This window comes from Camellia sinensis, chromosome 2, assembly GCF_055761805.1.
Source record: "Camellia sinensis isolate YWXY chromosome 2, ASM5576180v1, whole genome shotgun sequence".
NCBI lineage: Eukaryota > Viridiplantae > Streptophyta > Magnoliopsida > Ericales > Theaceae > Camellia > Camellia sinensis.
This window is the reverse complement of record NC_138962.1, coordinates 196,941,835-196,967,859: the sequence shown is the minus strand read 5'-3', so window position 1 is coordinate 196,967,859 and position 26,025 is coordinate 196,941,835. Positions and strand designations below refer to the sequence as shown.

General features: G+C 32.2%; 1 protein-coding gene across 4 annotated transcripts; it reads left to right on the top strand.

The window, feature by feature from the left end:
- Positions 1–6,481: 6,481 nt before the first annotated feature.
- On the top strand, positions 6,482–23,669 carry LOC114292553 (uncharacterized). 4 transcript variants are annotated; one of them, XR_014362258.1, is made up of 9 exons: positions 6,504–6,801; positions 10,744–11,966; positions 13,993–14,116; positions 16,834–16,975; positions 17,706–17,799; positions 18,895–18,972; positions 20,131–20,245; positions 20,630–20,704; positions 23,069–23,669. XR_014362258.1 is itself a non-coding variant. In XM_082916531.1 (8 exons), the coding sequence occupies exons 2-8, from the start codon at positions 10,793–10,795 to the stop codon at positions 23,356–23,358; spliced, it is 1,977 nt and encodes a 658-aa protein (XP_082772657.1). In that variant the 5' UTR covers positions 6,482–6,801; positions 10,744–10,792; the 3' UTR covers positions 23,359–23,669. The 4 variants fall into 4 exon arrangements, 3 of the variants coding, with proteins under 3 accessions (XP_082772657.1, XP_082772659.1, XP_082772658.1); XM_082916531.1 differs by lacking the exon at positions 20,131–20,245 and having other exon boundaries at positions 6,482–6,801; XM_082916532.1 differs by lacking the exon at positions 20,131–20,245 and having other exon boundaries at positions 6,513–6,801; positions 10,669–11,966.
- The last annotated feature ends 2,356 nt before the right edge of the window (positions 23,670–26,025 follow it).

Genomic DNA, 26,025 nt, shown 5'->3' with positions numbered 1-26,025 from the left:
GATGTTCTAAAAAAGTGTACTTTTTGACTTATTGGCTTATATGAGTTGGGTTTGGGTTGGGTTTGATGTGATGTATTAGAGAGGTGATGTGATTTAAATAAGATGATGTGACTTAAATAGGATAGTGACTTTTTGACTTTTTATATTATTATGCCAAACTTGACTTAAATTGTTTTGGCCAATAATTACCAAGTACTAGTAAAACCTTAGTTACACATATATGTAGTCCAGTTCAAGACCAACTATTCCAATTTTTAGTCTCAAACTTCTTTCACTTTAATTTGAGTTAAACAATCTGTTTGTTTTGACTGGGATTATTTTTTAAAGTCTTCGTTTGCCATAAGTTAAAATTGGATTTTTTAGTTAAAATAGTCACAAAAAGATAAAATAAGTTTTTTAACTAAATAAGACAAAATGTTACATTCAAACCATAATCATTTTCTTTTTTCTCTCACAAAAATGAAAAAAACTAAAAAAACTTATCTCAAATGAGACTTTTTAGTCTCAGGCTAAAATATTTAAAAAGTCAAAAAGTCAACTCACATCCCCAACGAACCCAAAATATGTTGTCCTCATTTTCAAAATACGAAAGAACGAAGAACTTATTTTTGTGGTCAATCAAAAATAAATTTGTTAGACAAAAAATAATTTTCATTTTTAAAAGGTGAATGTAGGATCAAGTGTTTACCATCTCACAAAACTCAGAAGTAGTAGTGAAGGCGCAACTTTAAAAGGTATAATGCCAAGCGTTACAAGCCGACTGTGATTGGGTCTCATCTCAGACCTCCACTGTAGTAGCATGCTAATTCCAACTAGGCCAACAGTAAAAAAAAAACAGTATCCTTTCCACTTTAAAAGTGAAAAACATTATCCAAACTCAATGCTACCACATTACCACAACTCACCACCACAACCACCTCTTCCACCACCCTCTACCACCTCATCATCATTGCTAACACTATAACTGATATATTAGTTTTATAATTGCAACTAAATTTTATAAAAAATATTTTCAATTTCTTTGTTGAAACAAACAAAGCGAAAGTGCCTAGGAGCCTTTAGCCTCACGAGTTCAATTTTATTCACACAAAGTATGTGTGAATGATATACATTTTTTTGATTGGTGTAAAATAATAGAATTTACCATTTTACATAGAATCAATACATTTTAAAATATATATATATTTGTACTTTTGAATCCATCATATTTTATATATTATTTGTTCATTAAAAAGATATGTGAATAAATTCATTTTTTCCTTTTTGTGTGTGGTGTTAGGATGATCTCTTACAATAAATTTTAACAAGTGACAAAAACTAATAATAATAATAATTTTCCCCAATCAAAGACCATATAGGCCTAGACTACTGCATACATAGGGTTTGGCTTTTTTCAAATTGCTATCTCAATTTGGGAGAGTGTTTGGACATAGTAGACTCATTTTGAAACCGATTTTGATGGTTCAAACTGTATATTTTTTAGGAATAGTTGAGTGTAATATTTATGTAAAAAATTAAAATAATTTGATATTGGTAACTGTGAATCATATTTATTTTTAAAAAATGAATAACAAATATAATTTTAAGAATAACCATCTATTTTTTGTAATATAAATTTGATTCAAACATATAGATATTTATGCAAAAAATAAATATGTTTTGACATTTGAATCATATTTATTTTTAAAAAATGGATGACAAATATAATTTTAAGAATAATCATCTATTTTTTGTAATATAAATTTAATTCAAATATATAGATATCGATATCCAATTATCTTATTTTTTGCATGAATATTCTACCCAACAAATTTTAAAAAGTGAATTGTTCAAATAACTGAAATCAGTCTCAAAATAGATTTACCAATTCAAAACGTTCTCTTAAATTAAGATAACCAACATGAGAAAAGCCTAACCCGCATATATTTTATATATGTTATTTTGTTGGACTTCATTTCCCTTCTCTCTCTCTCTCTCTCTCTCTCTCTCTCTCTCTCTCTCTCTCTCTCTCTCTCTCTCTCTCTCTCTCGGGTTTAATATAATTTGTCAAAAAAAAAAAAAAAAGGTCATGAGAAGCATCTCACGTGCCCAGTCCTTATTGGTCCAAAAAAGAATAGAACAAAAACTATTTGAATTTAAATATTAAATCCTTCTGTTAGTTATTTGTTAGTTATCTAGATGAAAAATTGTTAAATGCTGTGCACATGATAATTATATTAAACTTTTACAAAAGAGAAAATAGAGTAATTTAGTCATAGAATTTAATATAGTCATGATGTGCACAACACTTGACAAAATAGAAAGACTTAATGTTCAAATTCAAATAATTTGAGGAGATAATTGTTAGGTTTAAAATATTAAAGGACTAAAGTGTAAATGATCGGTAGTTTGAGGAGATTTAATATAAATTTTTTTTTTCCTTAACTTTTTCAAGACCAATTAGATTTCAATTGTTGTTCTTCTACTTTCACTTTAATTATTATAGTGCTGCTCTCGTTTGGCCATCTAACGGTAATTATCTCTACGTCGTTAGGCCTCTCTTTTGGCCATCCAAAAAGCAAAGGCGTATGGGCCTAGAATATTAGAATATATATCTATATCTATATATATATATATATATGTGTGTGTGGGAGAATTATATTTCATTGGGAAATTTATTTATTTTTTTACATAAATATAAAAGGGTGTAAGTCACACTTATACCTTTACAATCTTTCACTTGCATCTCATCTCAAAATTACTTGTACCTCACATGTTTTTATAATTTTCTTTTTATTTGTCTCACTGTTTTAAAATAACCCCTACATATATTAATTATAAAAAAAATCAACTTAAGAGCAAAACATTTTGGAAAAATGTCACTTTTTTTAGTTGGATCCCAAACCACTCGTAACAAATGGAGAAAGGAAGTTGATGAACGACAGATATAATGAGTAATAGATTGTACAGACTAAAATTAGAGAAGTGTCACTAATGCCACCATTATAAAGAGTGACATTATTTATTTTTATTTTTATTTTTGTAAAGAGTCGAATTAACAACTTTACATTATAAAGTGATGTTACACAATTACTAAATTAAATGATATGTTAGACTACATTTATTTTATTTATATTTTTTTCTGTTCTTTTTCCTATTCTCAATTCTTTTTGGACCAACAACAATTTGGCACGTTGCAAAGCTTTCTATTTAAACTTTGGTGACCTTCCTCCCTCTTTTGTCATTATTAAAGTAGTCTCAAACAAATCATGTAACATTATTGATATAAGGAATAACCCGATTAATATAAATTGTAATTTTTTAATGGATTTTTTTTTTAAGGTCTATGATATTAAGATTTTATAGCATAAAGGATATCTAATATTTTCATGATGTCTATGGTCCCTCAATCTGATCTAGAGAAATTTCATCTAGAGAATTTCTCTAGACTTGCCAGAGAAATTCTAAACTAGAGAAATTCTATCCAGAGAAATTCTGGACCAGAGAAATTCTATCCAACCTAGATAAATTTCTCTGACCTTCCCTTCTTTCTAGAGAAATTTTCCTTCTCTGGCCTTCAGAGAAATTTCACACTCTAGAGAAATTTTGGAAATTTCTCTGGCCTTCTTGGCCTTCCCTTCTCTCCAGAGAAATTTCCCTTCTCCAAACCCAAAGAAATTTTCCCAAACCAGAGAAATTCCCCCTCTCCAAACCTAGAGAAATTCCCCTTCACAATCTTTTCTAGTTGAACAACCAATATCGATCTATCAAATAATGAAAAGATTACGAAACCCTTACCTTGGCCAAGAGTAAACTTAAACGGTGTTCTCCTATCACGACTCGAATCGAACTGAGTACCATCAAGTAAAGTCCCAATGTAATTTTCTCTAGTATGTTTAATTTTATCTGTCATGTATAATTTTCTCTGGCATGTATAATTTTCTCTAACATGTTGCTTCTTTGTTTTCTCTGGCTAGTTGTGTGATTTTCTCTGTCATACGTAATTTTCTCTGTCAAGTTGCTTCTTTGATTTTCTCTGTCATATTGCTTCTTTAATTTCTCTGCCATGTTACTTTTTTAATTTTCTCTGCCATGTTGTTTCATTAATTTCTCTACTAGGTTGCTTCCTTGATTTTCTCTGCCATGTTGCTTCTTTAATTTTCTCTACCAGGTCGCTTCTCTGATTTTCTCTGTCTTGTTACTTCTTTAATTTTCTCTGCCATGTTACTTCTTTAATTTTCTCTGTCAAGTTGTTTCTCTAATTTTCTCTGCCATATTGCTTCTTTAATTTTCTCTACCAGGTTGCTTCTTTAATTTTCCCTGCCATGTTACTTTTTTTGTTTTTCTTTGCCATGTTGCTTCATTAATTTCTCTACTAGGTTGCTTCATTGATTTTCTCTGCCATGTTGCTTCTTTAATTTTTTCTACCAGGTTTCTTCTTTGATTTTCTCTGCTGTGTTGCTTCTTTAATTTTCTCTACCATGTTGCTTCTTTAATTTTCTCTGCCAGGTTGCTTCTCTGATTTTCTCTGCCGTGTTGCTTCTTTAATTTTCTCTGCCATGTTGCTGCTTTAATTTTCTCTGCCAGGTTGCTTCTCTGATTTTTTCTGTCGTGTTGCTTCTTTAATTTTCTCTGCCAGGTTGCTTATCTGATTTTCTCTGTCGTGTTGCTTCTTTAATTTTCTCTGCCGTGTTGCTTCTTTAATTTTCTCTGCCATGTTGCTTCTCTAATTTTTTCTGCCGTGTTGCTTCTTTAATTTTCTTTACCGTGTTGCTTCTTTAATTTTCTCTACCAGGTTGCTTCTCTGATTTTTTCTGCCGTGTTGCTTCTTTGATTTTCTCTGCCGTGTTGCTTCTTTAATTTTCTCTGCTAGGTTGCTTCTCAGATTTTTTCTGCCGTGTTGCTTCTCTGATTTTCTCTGCCGTGTTGCTTCTTTAATTTTCTCTGCTAGGTTGCTTCTTTGATTTTCTTTGCCATGTTGTTTCTTTAATTTTCTCTGCTATGTTTATTCTTTAATTTTCTCTGCTATGTTGCTTCTTTGATTTTCTCTACTATGCCGTTTCTTTAATTTTTTCTGCTAGGTTGCTTCTTTGATTTTCTCTGCCAGGTTGCTTCTTTGATTTTCTCTGCCATGTTGCTTCTTTGATTTTCATGTTGCTTCTTTAATTTTCTCTGTCAAGTTGCTTATTTGATTTTCTCTACCATGCTGTTTCTTTAATTTTCTCTGCCATACTGCTTCTTTGATTTTCTTTAGAGGTGCATTTGATCCAAAACAAACATACACAAACACATATCATAATTACACATGGCAGAGAAACATAACCACAGAGATACATAAGGATGTTTTCAAATTCAACATCTACACCACCCATTAAGCTCATCACTTGCTTCCCTGAACCATGATGCACAGGTGGTTGACTCATTTATTTGGCCAAACACAGCAAAACAAACAATTTATAACTACTACAATACCTAAGCTTTGATTTCTAATCAACTCTCTGAAGCTCCACTATGATAACCAACACCTTGCCTCCCTTTCTCTATATCTATATATACATGTATGTATCTTCGTGAATTTATAGAGCTTGTTTGACTACTGGTGTTGCCAATGGAAATTGATACTCAAAGCCTTTTGGACTACGATGTCAACTCCAAACCACCATTCACAAACGGCTCTGTGTTCTGAGAAATGGTATCGTCGTTCACTTCCACCATTGAGTTGTCTTCTCGTCGTGGTATGCTTCGATTCCGATATCGGTGAAATCGTACATGGATAAGGATGCTTTGAGCTTCGCTTGACGGAGGAGAGAGAGTTGGAGAAGAAGACGACGATGATGAGCTCCGGTGGAATCTAGAGCGGCCATTGAAAGGAGTGAAGTGAGGTTTGGATTTAGAGAGAGAGAGAGAGAGAGTTGAAATAGGAAAGAGTGAGAGAGAGAGAGAGAGAGAGAGAGAGAGGGGTTTGATTTGAGAGTGTCAAATTGAGAGACCTTAGATATTATAAAATAATATTGTGGATCTTATACATTACTAAAAGTGAAAGAGGGACCTTAAACTAATTTTCTCTCTTTTAATTGTCAAAATATCACAAAATAAAATTTTAGAAAAATTACAAAAAAAAATTCTTAAGATTTGAGCATTATAATGAAATAAAATTTTAATTTTATCAATTTAATATCTAAAATTTTAATTTATTTTCAATGTAAATTATTTGTTTATTTTCATTAATTAAAATCGATGAAAAAATAGATATTTCAATTATTAAAATCAATAAAAATAATATTTTAGATATATTATATATACAATTTAATGATTAAAATATTTTTTTTGTCAATTTTATTTTAAATAAATAAATAAATAGTTCAGATTGAAAATAAATTAAAATATTAAACTTAAATTGATAAGACTAAAAAATTAAAAGTTAGTTTTTATTTTTATTTTTTTTATTATAATTTGTCTCTAAAATTTCTAATAATTCTTCCTTTCCTCGTAGCTTAAACTTACACTCGAAGACTACACTTTTTAAGTCTTTGTTTTTTTTTGTCTTTTTCACAAACCAAGAGCTGTCTCTCTGTTTCACATTTTTTTCTCAGGCAAGGAGCCTCTCTTCATCTGGTGAGCTTAGCATTGTCTTCTTGAGTTGAAAGACTTGAAAGGGTTAGGCTCTCCTCACTCCCCTCCATCGTGCCCAAGATTGTACACACTCTCTATACACTTGTACACTTAAGACCCAAATGCCCCTCTTGGTGCTTCTGTGACCATTGAAGACGAAGCAGCTCTCTTGAAGTCTACTTCACTTGGAGGACTTCTCAATTTTTTTGGGTAAAACTCAATCCTCTCATCTCATCTCTTTTGATTTTGTGGTAAAAATTAAAGGGTAGGATTTTCTAAAGTAAACACGTTTAGGGTGTTCTTAATTTTAAAAGCATTTTTTTGTTATTTTGTTCTTGGATGAGGAATTTTGTGATGTTCCATGTATGTATTTTATTTTCAATATTAGGTAATTTTAAAAAATCATGAAAATGGGATGTTTGATGTTACTACTTGTTAGATGCCATGCCTAGGGTGTTTTATCTTGAAAGTCTATGAAAAAAGTACTCAAAATTAATTTATCTTGAATGGCATGTTAGAGTATGGTTGGTTATCATAATCACGATGCAGATCGTAGGATCTTACAATTTATAACCCAATTGGGCCAAACAATCCGGATCTCATTAGGATCTTAAATTGTATAACCCCAGTTGAGCCAAACAATCCGGATCACATTAAGATCTTAAATTTTGTAGAATCATACTACGATCATGATTCTACTACTATCCCATTCCAACAAAAAAAAAAATTGTTGTTATTTATTTCTTAGATATGTATGTCTATATGAAAAATTTGGCCATAAATCCTTCTCGAAGCATCTCCTCTAATAAATGTAAGCATAGAAGATGCCTTATATCAAATTACCATTTTCTTTAATGATTTTAAAATTATTTTACGTACATTATTATTATAGATAATTTTTCATTTTATTTTGCATTGAAATTAGAATCTTACAATTCTCAATCTAATTCTATGATTTGATCCATGACTCGCTTCCAAAGATCCCACATAGATCCCGATTTTAACAATCTTGTGTTAGATGGTTGTTAAGATCGAGATTCTACGTAGGATCAGTGAGAGGGTATTGTGGATTGGATAGGATTGGGTCGTAGGATTGGATCGAAGATCATAAGATTGTACCTCCTATTAAAAATAAGGTAAAGATACAAATAAGGATGATATATATTAAAAATAAGGTGCAAAATCACAAGTCCTACAATATCCCACACGATCCTACTTGCGATCCTACTATAACACTAATTTGGATCATTTTGACAATATAGAATTGTACAATTCTACGATCTGCATTGCTATTTTGATAACCATGATGTAAAATGAAAATTTTGAAGTATTAGTTGTTCTATGCCATGTTTGAAATGTATAATCTTTCTATACATTTTGGTAGATTAGGGCTTTATTTTTAAAGCCATATACCTTTGAAACTTTACTTTAGATAATTTTTTTAAAGTATTTGATCTATGCTTAGCGGTGTAAGTTGACATGATTAATATGCTTTGGATGATATTTTAAAGTTTAGTTGTCAAAGATGGGAGATTGGATGTCAACTATGAAGCACGGATACTTCAAATAGGGTGACGTATCCGTATCGGATACCGATACTCCTTGGATACTCGCGGATACGTATCGGATACTTGTTAAAAGTATCGGATACTTCTTAATTAATTTTTCATTAATTTTAGAGTATTGGATACTTAATTTTGAAGTATCGGATACTCCAAGTCATGTTTACTTGTTTTATGAAATTAGAATTGTAACATTTATTGCATAGTAATAGAATGTAATATAATTGCAAGTATAAATATAAGAATATTTTTTTAATACTTTGTAAGTTCTTCGATAAGAAGAGCATAGTGAGTTAAATAATAGAATTTATCAAATTGATGTATCCTAATTATTTCTTGCATGTCCCCTATAACTACATAGAAACTAAGAATTAACAAAAGAATATAACAATGGTAAAATTAAATATCAATAAATAAATAAGCAAGTAAACTTGAATATAATATTTTTCACTAGTGTCAAATGAAAAAGCATAGAGACAAGTTGTGAATCGTTCTATTATTGTAATATAAATATATTAAACTTGATACTGAAATGAAATATTTGCAAGACCTATAAAAAATTTAAAAAGTAAACAAGCTACTAGCTTAAATTATTACAAAATCCTTAAAGGATAGTATTGTGCATTATAAAATTACATTGTGATTTCTTAACATTCTTTAGCTTATGTGTAACTCACTATTAATAATTTTAAAAAATATATTTTCCACAAACGTATCCTAGCCGTACCCGTATCCTATTTTTTTAGGTTTTCTCGTATCGCCGTATCCGTATCTCGTATCCGTATCTATGCTTCCTAGGATGTCAAGTAAGTTACATTTTTATTGAAAATAATGAAGTATATGAATTAGAGCTTGTCTATGTGCTCACATGCTTTATAATTTTCTAAAATGATTTTGAAAGTGAATGGCTAGGCTTTATTTTAATGAATATTTAACCTTCGAAGTTTATGTTTCGTTTGGGAAAAAGTGAATTTTATTGTGAAATTTTAGAAGTTGGAAACATTGTCAACATGTTTAGATGATTGTCAAATAAAATGGAATTTGAATCAAGATTAAGGCTTTGTTTGTCATAACTTAAAAAAGTCAAAAAGCCAAAAAGTCACTATCCTATTTAAGTCACATTATCTTATTTAAGTCAGATCACCTCCCTGTCACATCACTTCTCTATCACATCACTTCAAACGCAATCCATACCCAACCCATATTTCATAAAAAGTCAAAAAGTACACTTATGTAGATCTTCCCAAACAACCCTAAATAACGAGTTTGCAAGTTTCATGACTGGAATGAATTCCTTCGACCGTATTCTGGTTCATTGCACCCTAACGTAATCATGAACTTCTTTAATTGGTTTGACTTTTTAGGTACTGACTTACCTTTTTTTAGTTCATCTCATTAGGTTTAGAAATCTGGGGTGTGACATAATATGTGATATAATTAACAATGCAAAAATAGCACATGCTACTAAAAAGACTGGCAGTTATAGAAAAATATATTTTTTGCACAATTGAGGAACAAATAGTTTAACCCTCATAAATAAAGTTTATTATGTAAGTTTAGAGAAGAGAAAGAGATAGGAAATGAGTGAGACCTCATCCCCTTTTATATTGATAATATGTGACATAATATGTGATATAATTAACAAAGCAAAAATAGCACATGCTACTAAAAGGACTGGCAGTTATAGAAAAATATATTTTTTGCACAATTGAGGAACAAATAGTTTAACGCTCATAAAATAAAGTTTATTATGTAAGTTTAGAGAAGAAAAAGAGATAGGGAATGAGTGAGACCTCATCCCCTTTTATATTGATAATAATGCATAATTACAGGAGTGCCATCACGCATAAATTACTGGAACTCTAATGTTAAAGATAACTGTTGCACATAGGTCTCAAGGTGTTTAGATAGAGATGGTGCTTTGAATTAAAAAAAAGATGACAATCTTCCTAAATAAAATTTCATAAAAATAAACCAAACAATAAATTATATAGCATCAATTTTTAACAATGAGACAACTACAAAACCCAAATTGCATACACATGAGTCAAATTTAACTATTATCATCTGCTGATTAAAAATGGAAACTTGATGGATATCAATTCTGAAAAGGGGCAAAACAACTGGAATGAAGAGAATTTCACAGTTAAACACATTTTAGCTGATGTGGCATTTACTCAATGGTAAACCATAAACAAAGGGTTTTAAGGGATGAGTCTGATTTTCTTTCACAAGCTCAGATTGCGAACAGTACACTCTTTTTGATTGGTGCAAAGCAAAATAGTGGAATCTTGATGAAAATCAATTCTGAAAATTCTTTTGTTAGTAGTTAGTAGCTCGAGTGAGTTAGTTGCACTCTAGAATGATCTGTAAACAAGTATTAATAGGCATCTAATTTATTCAGCCATGCAAGCCCAACAGAGGCAAATAACTTGAAGTGAGAACATATTTTTCATCTTCTTTCCCACAAATAAAAACTGATTCATACCCACAATTTTTTGTAACAAATTTCCAGATTTTTACAAATTTCTGCACAGAACTTCTCTTTCCTAACTCTCCTGAATTCTTGCTGCCCCATCACACCCTGCAGCAACCTAACAGTGGTATAAGAGCATTGAAGGTCAGCAAAAGTCCAAAGGATGGCAGCAAGTTCCAGCATTACAACCTTCAAATATTCACCAGCCGGACTACCAATTTTTGAAGGAGAAAATTACGATTTTTGGAGCACTCAAATGAGAACCCTTTTTATCTTAGAAGATCTATGGGATTTGGTTGAAAATAGCTATGAAAGCCCTCAAAGCCAAGAATCAGCATGGTCAGAGGCAAGGAAGGAGAAGCTGAAAGAACATGAGATGAAAGATGCCAAAGCCTTGTACTACATTCAACAAGCAATCACGAAATCAATTGCTCCAAGGATAATGGCCGCAACAAAATCTAAAGAAGCATGGGAGGTTTTGAAGAATGAGTTTCAAGGATCGGCGAAGGTGATCGATGTCAAACTTCGAACTCTTTGGACAGAATTTGACAATTTGGCGATGAAGGAAGGTGAGTCCATCCAAACTTTCTTTCTAAGAGTTTTTTCTATCATTTATCAATTGAAGGCTTGTGGAGGTATAATACAAGATGAAAGAGTAGTAGAAAAAGTCTTGAGAAGCCTTCCAATCAAATACAATCGTGTGATGGCTGCCATAAAAGAATCAACAAATTTATCAACTCTTAGTTTACATGAACTAATGGGTTCCCTTCAAGTGGATGAAAAAAGAATGAATAGATTTTCTGATCAGCCGTTGGAGCAAGCTTTTCAAACAAAGATGAAAATGTCAGAAAATAAGGATGGAGAAAACGAGAAACAAAATCAAGGCAATCAATTTCAGAGACGCCAATCTAATCGTGGCCCTGGAAGAGGAGGAAAAAGGTACACTCAACAGACTGCAAGAGGTATATCACAATCTGAATCTCGCTGCAAATTTTGCAAGAATACTAATCATGGAAGCATGGACTGCCATTTCCAAAAATGCACAAGATGCAAGAATCCTAACCATCTTGAAAAAGATTGTTGGTTTCGTATAAAGGATGAAGCTAACTTTTCAGAAAAGCGTGAATCTTCAAACCAACAGTTCTATCCTTACATGAACACTCAACAAGAAGCGCAAGACACGAGGTATATTGACAGCAGATGCAGCAACCATATGACAGGAAACAATAGCAGCTTTGTTAGCTTGGATGAAGGAGTGAAATCCAAAGTGAAGTTTGGAGATGTGAAGGTTCAGAACATTGAAGGAAAAGGCACCATTGCTGTGCAAACAAAGGGAGGTAACACCAAGCTAATCCATGATGTTCTTTATGCTAATAGTTTAACTCAAAATCTATTAAGTGTGGGCCAATTGATACAAAAAAGGATATTTGGTGAAATTTGAAGATGAATACACTATACTTGCTAAGAAGAATAATAAGAAAATTGCTCAAATAAATATGGCCACCAATAAGGTGGTTACTCTCACAATGCCAGTAAAGGCAAGCTATGCCTTAAAGGCTGAAGACATGGATCAATCTATGGTATGGCATTTGAGTTACAGTCTTTTGTCAACTTGTCTGCAAACCAACCCAACCTGCCTATATGTATATGAAAAAATTACCTTGCACTTGCTCACTAGCAATCTCTCCCTAACCTTATATACCATTCATCAAATAATTCTCCCCCCTCATTTTTATTGCATATTTATATTTTAATTGACTCTTTTTTATATTAATTTGTAAAGTATAATTTTGAATAACATCATGCATTGATTAATTTGTTGGTTTTGTGTTGGGATTTGGAACAAATACTAAATTTTTTGGTTGAAATTTTAAAAAATAAATAAATTAAGGTTATATGCTCACTAATGTTATATTTCATTTTGTATTTATAACCCATCCAACTTGTTCAAACCATTGGTTTGAAATCGCCGAAATATTCAAGCAACCTGCTTTGAGGGTGGTTGTGTTGGTAAGCATATTAAAAAATTCTCCATTTGCCAAGGATAATTCAGTTGATGATTTTTCCCCAAAAATCAACCTAAGTCGACCTGCACACACCCTTACTCAAGAGTCACATAATCATTTAAAGTTTCAAGTGATTGGGACTCTTGGGGTGTTGGCAACTTGGCACAATGTTGAAGGAGCTTCTATTCCCACACCCTACTTTTTTGTCAGTTGACATCATTATTCAGTTCACACAAACAATTCTATCTTTTTTCTTTTTCTTTTTTTTCTCAGTTCACACCACTTAATCCCCATAATATCCTCATCTTTAACCTTCAAGCCCTAACCCTAACCCTATCTCTATCCCTCTGCCACCCTCACTGGCGCAACTCTCTCTCTTCCCTGTTACCTACTCCCCAACCTCCACCTCTTCCCTTCTTGCCCCTCTCCATCGCCGCCACCTTCTTTGTCTTTTTCTTCTTTTTCCTCCTCCTCCTCCTCCTCCTCCTCCTCCTCCTCCTCCTCCTCCTAGATCTTTGGGGGAGGGGTGGTCACAATGGTGGGGGCCTAGGCAGCGGATTGGGTTGCGGTGGTACGGGTTGGGGAGGGAGGGGGGACACAGTGGTGGGAGGGCTAGCGAGGGGTTTGCAGTGGTGGGGAGCTAGGGGTCATGATGTTGTGGGGCAGGGTGGTGGTGGTTGGCAATGGGGTTTGCAGTGGTGGGGAGCTGGGGGTCATGATGTTGTGGGGTAGGGTGGTGGTGGCTAGGGGTGGCGGTTGGCAATGGTGGGATTGAGAGGGAAGGTGTGCATCTTTTGTCCTTAATGGTAATTTGTTTGCGGGACACAATCGTAATTTAATAAAAAATGGTGTGAACTGAGAAGAATGATGGTATGTAGAAGCTCCTCAATGTCAACGACCACCAAATAACTTCTCTAGCAACATACCTTTCTACCAGGGAAGTTTCCCGAAAGGTACAAAGATGTTACCTGCCAGGCATTACTTAGCTATCCAACCATCTTAAACCCAGTTGGATGGAATTAATACAAATGGCTTAATATGCACAATGAATGCTGGACAATCCAAATCCAAACGGCAATCAAGCCAAGCTTATCAATTTCTTAGCATATATGATCAATTTGCTATTCTATTATGAATTTTTTTATAATTTTTTTTTTTTTATAAATTTTTTAAACTAATACTAATTCGGTACTTTGTTTTTGAATCAAATTTTAGGAGTCCATATAGCGCCAATTTTGCATACCTTCACTAATGCATGTCCAGTCAAACTTAATAGAGTTTGTAGTTGTTATATATATGTTAGGAACTTGCTACAATATATTTCATGGTGAACTTCATTACATTTTGTTTTGTATAGTGAAAACAGCCATGGAAGCATCAACTTCCTCTGAGGCTAACTTTCAGATTCCAGCCAATTCCTGCATACCACTTTCCGTTCCATCTGGAGATGAAGTCGACTCAGCCATCTCAGGGTTTACAAGGTAAGTAGTACAAAAATATTGGGTTAGGAAGTTTTCTTATGTGGGTTTTATTTATTTATTTGTGTAGTTTTATGTTTACAACTTATCTATGAAAGGCAAAATAATATTCATTAATGTTCTTTCTCTACTTATTAATCCACATGTTTCTTGCTCAGTATTTCATTTTTATCCCATGTTTGGATAAAGAGGGTTGTGTAGCTTGAAAATCCCTTTATATCCCTCACTAGCATGAAGCTTAATATGAATATGCAAATAACTGCTAGGGTATTCCCATAAATAGGGCTACAAACGAATCAAGCAATTCATGAATAGCTCGAGCTTGGGTTATTGAAAGCTCTTTTGAATATGGCTCGTTTACTAAATGAATGAGTTTGAGCAAAATTTTTAGGTTCATTTATTTATCAAGTTGAGCTCAAGTAGACCAAAGCTTGCCTCATGTAGGCTCGTGAACACAAATGTTATATAAATTAATATTCGTTTTTAATAATATATTTTCATTAATTTAATTTATTTCGGTATTTATGTTTGGAGTTTTTGCTAATTTACATATTTAGTTGATAAAACTAACAACAATATGAGCATTACTTACGTTTTGCACATAATCTTCTTTTTTTCTCTTAATTTGCATGGTAATTTAAGTTTTAATTTTCTTTCAAAGCTCAAGCTTGACCTTGGCTCTTTTAAGTAATTGAGCTGACTCGAGTTGAGCATGATTTTCACAAATAATAGATGAGTCGAGCTCAAGCTCGAGCTCGAGATTTTTTTAAGCTCCACTTAAGCTCAACTCGAACTCGAGCTCAACAAATTTTCAACAAGCCGAGCTCCAACATCCCAAAGCTCGGCTCGATCCATTTGCATTCCTATTTGTAACGAACTCATTGCTCCTTCCTTTAAGCGTTTCAAAAAATGGGCAAGGGGCACCACATCAGCACTCGAGTGCAGTAAAAAGAAGGCAAGGGTCTTAGCGTTTTACTAAACTAGTGCAGGTAAAGAAATTAGTCTAGAATTGTAGGTATAGATTAGCAATGTTGAATATACGAACACTAATAGGTAAAACTATGAAATTAGTAAATATTATGATTAGAAGAAAAGAGTAAAAGATGTTTATAAGAAACTAAATTGTAACAATGTAGTAACGATGTAGAAGAAAAAGTTAATAAAATTTGTGTATAAAATTTACTAGGAGTGAAATCGGTCCAGTTTTGCATTTTTTTTTGATAGAACCAGTAAAGTCGGTTTTCTACACTTATGGCACCGAACAGAACGACCAGAACAGGTAAACCGGACTGGACCGGTAAATTTGGTTTTGGTTTGGTTCGGTGTGGTTTACCAGTTTGGGCATTTGTTTAAAAAAAATAATAACTACCTTCATTTATTTTTTTTGAAAAAAAAGATCAATCTAATTAAGATTTGGCAACAAACAACAACGTAGTTGCACCAAGACTAATTTATCAAATATCAAATTCAACAATAGTAAGAGCTAATGCTTGTATATTATTTGAATGTTCGGTAAATTTGGCATAATTTGTAAATTTGATTCGGTTTGGTTTGGCATGAAATCTCCAAAACCAAACATTGAACCGAATTTCAGGAAAAAAAATTCTCAACACAGACTGACTGTTTGGCGGTGTAGAAAACAAACCGAAAACCGGTCGGTGCGGTCGGTCTGTTTGGTGTAGGCGGTTTTTCTTTCACCCGTAAAATTTGCCATACTGAAAAAGATAGACATAGAAATGACATAGTAATAATTGTAACAAAGCATCTTAAAGATAGGTAGAAAAAATATTGTTTTTATAGAATGTGCAAAATTGAAAAACAAATGGTGAAATCTAAAAAGTGAGGAATTAGAAATTATTAAAGGATAAAATGTTGAAAGAAGCAACATAAAGTTTGGAAGGTGATTTGCTTAGTCCTTGACCCAAAATGCCACTCTCATTTTAATGAGCAGTGGAATGAGATTCCAATTGGGTTGTGTATCCTCGAAGACAAGCTTGTTCCAAACATTCTGAATTGTCCACAAAATTGCATATGCAATCACTTCCCATATAGCACTAACCTTTCTAACACTACCATCATCCAAAGAACACTCGATATTTGACACAAAGAAATTAAACAAAGTAGTGCACCTACCTTCCATTGCAATGATATCTTTCCAGATCCTGGATGAATTGTATGAAGATGTGCCAAAAGGAAGCCAGGAGTTGTTCACATTGCCTGATTTGCTGCAGATAATTCTCTTCAAAAAAGCATTCCCTTGTGTGCCAAATCTCCACCACCATATCATCAAAAGACGTTCAATTCATTTCCCTGATTTTTCTGATTCCCAATCCTCCAACCTCTTTACTTTCTGTAACACTTTCCCATTTGTGGTATACAAATGTGATCACCATAGTATTATTGCCCCTTTTTAATGCAAAGTGTTACAGTATAGCAAAGGGAGAGAAACAAAGTATTACAATATACCAAAGAGAGTGAAATAGAATAGTTCTGGAGAGAATAGAATAGCAGTACATGATCTAGGCTTGCTTCTAGTTGTAGTCTAGTGCTTCATGATTTAGACTTGTTATCTTTTTCAATAGTTCACGTATTTTACTTATATATATACACAACTTTTTATTGTGATTTTGTGTTGCACTAGTTGATTTGGGTTCCCTTGCCTAGTTCGGATATGAATGTGTCTGATCTTAATCCTATCCATTATGTGACACCTCGTGTAGTTTTTTGCAATCTGACGCTGGATCAAAAGTCGGTTCACTTCCATTGATTTCAAGCCTTGATGGTCTAGGAAAGCTGCATTCTGTTGAAGGAATGACTATTCAAAAAGCTTTTGAATTGATGAACAGAGTCAAGCCCATTCAGGTGCCTTATTCTGCTCATAATCAGTAATTTGAGACAATTGTTCTTCTCTTGCACTTGGACAAGATCCATTTCCCACTTGGACAAGACTATTGTTTTTTTTTCTTTTGATAAATCACTTGGACAAGACACCATGCTTTCAATGACGAGTAGCAATTAATGATATGAGGTACACTCACAACCAAGGTTTTAAACAATGTAACCAAGGTATTGCAAAAATTTTAAAATGATCAGCTGTGAAAAGAACTGCATAGCAGTGAACCGACCTGACATATCATCTCTGAATCAGGTCATGAATCAGCTATGAAGCGATATATATCGCAAACCGGTCAATATGCATGCGATTTTTATTCCCACTGGTGTACCAGAGTGTATCGGTATTAAAGACCAAAAAAAAAAAAAAAATTCATATCGGCTGGTATTGCTATATATCATTCGATATTTAAAATCATGCTCACAACATGTTCCAAAGTGATCATTGTTGAATCCCTTTGAATCATGTATATGACCAACTTGCCTATCTTTTTCTTGAAACAAAAGTATTCGGTTTGAATAGAAAGAATAAAAGACTCTTAATAAATCACCCACAAAGAACATAAGGAATATTATTTGCTAATCTTTTGAATTAGTTTATCACGTGACAAGGAGCTTAAAGTTTTAAGCAGTTATTGTCATGAAAATTATTTTCATCAATTTATGTCCTCTAAATCTATTGGGCCCACTTTGTATGTAGACTTTGGTCAAGGCTATAGCAACTAATGAAGAGATGTGGAATGTTTTTATAAACATTAATGAAGTTCAGGAATTTGCGCGGCAACTGAAGACAGGTTCAAAAATGCATTTATTTATTAATGAAATTTAAAATATTGGTAATGTTAGGATAATCATGGTTTCTTTTCACAATTGGTTTACCATCTTATTTGTCAACATTGTATTAGTTTAATGGATTCCACCACTCATGTTTATTGCCAATGCAGTATTAACACACATGAGATGTTAAGCAAAACATGATACGAAAATATAGTCATCATGGTATTATTGTTAAAATAATTGTACATCTTTCATAATACTAATTTTATATTAATCACATTAACAAAGCCTAGGTTGATCGATAGAAATCCAACCTTAAACTGATCCTACATGTCTGAGACCTTTATATCATGCTAAGACGAATTTTTGCTTTGATTATATTTTGTTTTCTCCAAAGTGGTTGATTAATTTTGCTCATTGGTCTCATGTATTCGTCTCTAGTAAAGTGATATGATTACATTGGTCTTACTGTTGGGAGTGCAACTTGCCTTGTCCTATATTCTACCGATTATTAAAATATATATATATATATATATGTAAAACATCACGGACCGGAACATAATGAAGGTGGCTTATTTATCTTTATTTCTTCATTAGTATGTATGAATGATGTTTCTTAAAATTAGAGAAGCTATATTGTCCTTTCTTATTGTCTAGATTAATGCTACACTTTTTTATTATAATTTGCTTATTGTTTGATGTGGTAGACACATAATGATTGAATATTAATCAAATTCTTGCGAGACTCATTGAAATAGTGATTGTAAGTGTGCCACATCGTATGGTAATCACAATATAGTAAAAAATATAATAATTCTAATATTATTTATTATTTAATGAAAATGTGGACAAGTTTGTGTCTACTGTCTAGTAGTTAGAAAAAAGAAAAAGTGAGGGAGTCTAAAAACTAATGTGAAAATTTATCAAAAAATAAAGTTTGGTGGTGTACATTCAAACTTAGCGTAATGAAATCACATCCAAAATAAATTTAGTTGACGTTTCAAAATTTTTGTTTTTTGACATTTTTTAAGTTACTCTTTTAGGCTATGTAATATTATTGTTCAAAAATATCATAAGAAAAAGATAGTGAATATATTATCTCACCTATTTAGGTGCCAAAAGGCCAGAGGCAATAACAAGCGGCAACCAGCAGACGCAAGGCATTAGCTATAGTCAGCAACAGTTGTCAGGTCTCTCTGATTCATTGTATTTACTTTTATGATTTTAAATATCAATCGATATGTATATCAACTTATACATATCAGTTTTTAAATTTCTTGATATTGATAATTTATCAATTGATACATATCGACTTTTTTTATTTCTTGATATTGATACACTTTATTTTGCTGATGGTAATAAATTTGGGTGAAATACAGTCATTGCCCTTGTAGTTTACCTCTTATATACATTTGGTCTTTGTAATTCTAATTGCATTGATTTTACCTTGAGTTTGTCACATTATGTGAATTTAATCAAATTCATAACAATATTTAGAAATTGGACTGAAATCAAAGACTAAAATAGTCAATTCACTCTCATCAGAATGATGGAGGGGTTGGCATCCAATTTGAAATGGTCCATTTCTTTTTGGAACGGACTATTTTGCTCTGGATGTCTATTCAATTTCTTAATTAATATTATCCATTGGACTAAATTGATCCCTCTCCCATTCTCATCCTCCCGTTGTATATAGTTGTGTGTATATATATTACTTTTATGTATTATGTATGTTAAATTAAACTTTAGGTTAAAATTTTAAAAAATAGGTTAAATACAATGGATTTTGTGATAAATAATTGGTTAAGAAATAATATTTAAAGTTTAGATTCATTGCCCTTGTTGCTCTTATTTCAATTTGGTCATTGTAATTCTAACTGCATCGATTTTACCTTGACTTTGTCATATTATGTCAATTTAGTCCAATTCAGAATATTTAGAAATTAGACTGAAATGAAAGAGTAAAATAGTCAATTCACTTATATCAGAATGACTGAGTGATTGGCATCCAATTTGAAATGGTCCATTTCTTTTTTAACAAACTATTTTGCTCTTGATATCTATTCAATTTCTTAACAAATATTATCAATTAGACTAAGTTTATACAATCTGAAAAATTACAGGGACCATATAGGTATATATTGGCCTAAGGATTATATGCAGAACCCCTTAAAGAGTCTATTATTATCAGGCTAGCTATTTGGCTGAAGGCCTCTTCTAAGGATTGCCCTTTCTCCATTAATGATTTTCTTTTTAATATCAGCCAGATTCGAGTTTGTTTAGGTGGTCGGGGTTGAGTGTTTTTGCAGCAGGCTTTGGCTTATATTCTACTATCTTCTGGTGTGTAGTAGCAGCATATGTGGGTTGGACTCTGTTTGGGGATTCTGTGCAGGGGTTCTGAGTTGTTGAATTGCTGCAGTTTGATCTGAGTTGCTGAGTTTCAACTCTGTTTCAGACCTGGAGGTGCCTCTGTTTCATTTCTGCTGTTTGGTTGCTATGTTACATTGCTGCAGTTTGATCTTCTTTCCTACTGTCTGCTGGTTTTTGTTGGTTGTTTTGATTGGTAGCTCACCAATCTTGTCTAGCTTTGTTGCTATTGTTTTCCCGCTCTGTTGATGTATTCTGTAATCCTTGTTGTTTTTTTATCATCAATATAGCTCTTTTCTGCCGTTCAAATAAAAAAAAAATATATATATAGACTAGAGAAGTGTGATGGATCACATCCAAAACGAATCTAGTCTATACATCTAAAACTTTGTTTTTAAGTAATTTTTTTGAGCTATGTAATATTATTGTTACAAAAATATCATTAGAAATGGTAGTGAATATATTATCTCACCTCTTCAGGAGTCTACAACATAGTGACAAATCCGAGTAGCAACCCACAGACGCACAACCACTCTAGCCAACAACGGTCATCAGGTCTTTCTAACTAAACTCGTGTTTCTTATGATTTAAATATTGAACAATATGTATTATGTTGGTTGATACATATTAATTTTTTTGTTTCTCAATATTGATACATTTCAGTATTCCAATTGATACATACTGATTTTTTTGATTTTCAATATTGATACATTCCGTTGTATATATGGTGATAATAAATTTAGGAAAAAATCCAATTTACCCCTTTGTGGTTTGGCCCTGTACATTTTTGCCTATGTGTTCACATAATGAAATTTTTGCCCCCGTCGTCTTCTTCTCCATAACCTACAAATCCTAACGCAAACAGCCAACCCTAGTCCTGACCTGCTCTCCCATTTCCGACCTCCCCTTCCACCCCCCTCCCCAGCCTCCTCGTCATGGTCCCCTCTTCCATTCTCATCCTCATTTCACCCACTATATATAATTGTATACACATTTTTGTGTATATATTGTGTGTATGTATGGTTAAATTAAAGTTTGAGTTAAAAATTAAAAAAAAAAAGTTAAATAAAAATGATTTAGTGTTAAATAATTGGTTTAAGTTAGAAATTATATTTATAGTCTAGGTTAAAATTGAAAAACTAGGTTAAGTAATAGGATTTAATGTTAAATAATTTGTTAAGTTGGAAACTATATTTAATATTTAGGTTAAAAAATTTAAAGATGGTTAGGATTTAGGGTTAATGAATTTGATTTGGAAGTTTTTTTTTAATTTTTTATATTTTTTTTAATAGAAGAGACTGAGAATAGGAGGAAAAGGAATAAGACATAGGGGTATTAAGGTAACTTTACATGACATTTGCGGAGTTGACGGTTACACTTTAGTACGAAACCTTATGGATGGTGTCCGACTATTTTTGAATAATATGGGGTAAAATGTTACAGGACCAAACCCCAAGGGGATAAATTGATTTTTTCCTAAAAATTATATATGTCTATTGACCAGGTCACGGTATGTATAGGTTTTTAGTCGATTCAGGATTTTATTCATAACCACTATTTAGAACCTTGATTCCTATGTGAGATTGTGACTTTTTGAGTGGCTAAAGACTTTTTTGCAAAGGCCAAACAACAAAAAGAGAAGACTGTCTTCTAGCATTTTTTCTGAGAAATAATAATAAGTTTTTATAAAGAGTCCATGTATTCAGGGTTACAATTTTTTGGCTGAGAAAAGGAATTAGACTATTGCTTTCCAATTTGTTATTTTATTATTAATTGTTACTTCATCAATCTTATTGATTAGTCTATTTGTATTTGTTGTATTTGCGGTACTTTGTTATGGATTGGATTAGTTTTTCTACTATATATATATCCTTAGTTCTCTCGTCTCTTGAATGCCTTTGCAGTAATATTCTATACCTTATGTTACCACCCCCCCCCCCCCCCCCCCTTTTTTTTTCCTTCGTTGCTTGCTATATATCTCTGTTTATCATGAGGGTATGACAATGATTTCTTAACAAAGAATCAATCTTAAATATCCAGAGTGACTACTAAATAACTTGGACTTAAGCTTTTGGGTATTGTTGGTCGACCCACAAGTTATTTGGGCCAGCATGTAGTGGGGCGTTACAAATGGTATCAGAGCTGACCCATGCACACAACCATGTGGGCCACTTATTCTGGGCTGGTCACGAGCTTGTTGTGGTATTCTGATTGATTATTGACCCTTGCGAGGACGCGAGGATTTATAAGTGGGGGAGTTTGCAACACCCTGTCCCACATCGGAAGTTTGCATGGTTGATCTTGGGCATATAAAACACCACTACCTTGCTACTCAATAACTTGGACTTAGGCCCCGTTTGGTATAGCTGTTAAAACAGCTTATAGATTATAGCTTAACAGATTATACATTATGACTTTAATCAGAAGTTGTTAATCTGTTTAGTGTAGCTGTTGGATTATAGATTTAAGCTGCTGAGTAGTGTTTGTTAAATAAGCTGTGAAATAGCTTTTTTAATTAATTTTTATTTTTTGTTTGTCTACATTTCTCATAAAAAATAATAATAATAATTTATAGTTTATTTGGGTCTTTTTCTATTTTTAAAAAAATAAAAAATAAAAAAATTTAAGAGTATAACCATAAATTAACATGTCCACAGTAGAAGCTGATAATCAGAAGTAAGGAGTGAGCAGCTTCTCATAATCAGCTTTTTTGAGTTAAAATAAGCTGTTAGAATCAGAAGCTGTTTGAAATAAGTTTAACCAAACAGTCCAAAACAACTTTTTCAAAGCTAAAAGCCATAAGTTAGCTTTGAAAAGCTGAAACAAACACCCCCTTAAGCTTTTGGGTATATACAAAATGGTGACGGAAAAAAAACCAGCATAGCATTTTCATTTTTTTATTAATTCTTATTCATGCAGATCAACAGGAAGGTGTAAAGCCTGACGCATGGGAAAAGATCTTATTGGAATTCTTTAGGATTGGGAAAAAGATATTCAAGTTCTTGTTTCGGAAAGATGGAGGTGGAGGTGGAGGTGGAGGTGGAGGTGGAAGTGGAGGTGGTGGATGTGGACGTGGTGGTGGAGGTGGACGTGGACGTGGATGTGGTGGAGGTGGAGGTGAAGTGCCAAGCGACGAGTATCTTGAAGTGGCATTCCTCCTTTCCATCGTGCTGATGTTGGCTATACGACTAATGCGCTTCTATGTCTGATTTCTGTGTTCTTGGACTTATTTGCCGACGTGTGTGGCTGTGCTTTGTTGTCATAAAACAGTAGACAATTTTACCAAAGGGTGACATGCACCTCTAAAACATGATGGTTTGTAATTTTGTTATGCCCTAAATGCTTGGACTTTCTAGTGGTGTTTAAAGTCCATTGGGACTTACTGCTTGTTGCTGGGTTGTTTGTTCACCCTTTAGGTTTGTGCTTTACAGAGAGCTACCTCTTTGGGTTGTTTTTCTAGAGTCACATTGTGTGTTTCTATTATCTATATATAATAATGAAATTTGTTTTGTTTTGTGTATTTTTTATTTATATGTAGTTGGTTCTTTATTCGTAAACTTATTGGTGCGATATACTGGGTAGAGTTGATATTTGATGTCAAAATATGACTTTTGGAATGTCACATTAGATTTAAAGTATCAGGTGGAGGAGGTGCTTTAAAAGGCTGCTCTATAAAGTTTGATTGTTGTATGTTGTTAGGTGAACGTCCAATAATCTCATGCATATTGTAGCGAGACAAATTTGTCTTAGAGAAATTGTGTCGAACACAATTCTAAATTAAAAGTATAGAATTTTTACATTATGTCTATAAGTATTTCCTTCTATTTTTTTTCATTTCAGTTTTCATTATTTTTCCAATACTGTTTCCAAATTCAGATTTTCACACAGTACACGTAAGATTGTCGAATAATTTATCTACAAAACGATGCTTTCATGGAAGAAGTCTGTGTGATATTGCTCAAGAAATTAGTTTCAAGTTGAAGTCGTTTTATCCTTCCTATATTTCTCTGGTTGCTTTGTAATTTGGCCTACCTCGGTTTAATGGAAAATAATTGACAACATATATATATATATACATATTTTAAAGCAAAAAAATATGTTCATTCAATGCGACAACTTTGATATGGAAGTTTGTTAAAACATTATGGAGGATGAGAATAAGTAAAAAGTAATCAAATTGATTGCAAAAAAGGAAACTTGCAAGTGTTACAGCATGTGTAAACTGTGTGTCGGTAATTTTTGCAAGACAAAAATTGGGGATTCATAAACTTATAGTCTTTACGTTTTGTTACTTGTGTTATAAAAGTCTCTACAGTCTTAATTGAGTCAATTTTAACCTTTAATTTTAAATATTATATTAATTTGGTCCAATTGATAATATCGTTAGGGTTTTTGACAAAAAACTATTAATGAGTTTGTTAAGATTAAGTCGTTGAATTGATGAAGCTTTCAATTTTATTCCTAAAAGCATGACACATGTTGTTCATGTGTGCATTTGTCAAAAAATACTAATAATTAGGATCAATTGAACTAATTTGAGACAATAAAAAATTCAAAATCAAAATTGAATCCATTGAAATTATAAAAATTAAAATGACACAAGAATGGAAGGGTAAGGACAAACAGTGTAATTTGCTTTATTCCTGTTTCTTTATCGCATCCCTAAAGATCCAATTGAAACACATCAAACTTTAATGCACCTCCCTGCATAGGCACTGTTTGGTGCACTTTATGCAACTATTTATAATTTTTTTTTTTTAATTTTTAAAATTTGTATAAGACTTTGGTGTAATTTTTTAGTAAAATTTATTAGACAAAAATAAAGTCGAACGGTGGATTATTAAAAAGTAGCGGAGATGCTTTTAATTTTTAATTTTTAATTATTAACATTCAGATTGGTAGAAATTACACCAAACAAGCACATAATCTTTGTGCATGACCTCTAAACAACCAATCAAAAGAGTTCTTACCCAAAACAAGATCAGAGCAACAAAAATATATATATATATATACATAAATAAAATCAGAGTATGGGCTACCCATAATAAGTAATACAATTTTGCTTGTAAATAAACTAATTAAAGAATTAGATATAATCTTTTCATATGGAGGTGAGACTCAAAAAAATGTACAAATATCTGATTATGTGATCGATTTTGTGCTTTTAGAATTTTCTTATTTAATTGGGTTTTCAATATAAAATTTTATTTAATTATAGTGAGATTTAAAGCATTTATAATGGATGTGTTAAAAATATTCGTTAAAGTACATGTTAAAATAAACAAACAGGCAAACGTGAGGTTCAATTTTATGTGTCATGTATTTGTTAATTTAATAAGTGGGATGGATATTTTATTACTAATTAAAATGTGTGTTAGGTTAGAATGGAACCACTTGAGTACGTAAAATTTGAAGAATAAAAAGTACAAAAAGCAACTGTGTGGAGTTTCAAAGTTTCGACATCCATATGCAAACTAATAATTTTATTATCTAATAATTTACTTCTTAAAATAATTCTCACTCACATGAAAAAGGAAGATCTTGTGCTATAGAAGAAGAATAATAATAATATCAAATAAAATAAAATAAAATTAGTAGGCATCATGCCATATATTTTTTTTCATGAAAAAGGCTTGAAACGCTTAGTTTATCAAATAATAATAATAATAACAAATAAAATAAAATAAAATTAGTAGTAGAGACTTGATCAAGTGGGCATCATGCCATATTTTTTTTTTTCATGAAAAATGTTTAAAACACTTAATTTATCACTCCTAAAATCACCCCTAATGATGTATTTTATAAGTGTCAAATTTTAATTTGTTAAATATTTTATCATATGGAGTCTAATGAATAATGTTATATGCACTAATTAG

Coding starts and splice junctions, on each gene's coding strand:
- LOC114292553 (XM_082916531.1), top strand. CDS start 10,793: ATGGCAGCAAGTTCCAGCATTACAACCTTCAAATATTCACCAGCCGGA. Junction 14,117..16,833: donor GCCATCTCAGGGTTTACAAG/GTAAGTAGTACA, acceptor CACCTCGTGTAG/TTTTTTGCAATCTGACGCTG. Junction 20,705..23,068: donor TAGCCAACAACGGTCATCAG/GTCTTTCTAACT, acceptor TTATTCATGCAG/ATCAACAGGAAGGTGTAAAG.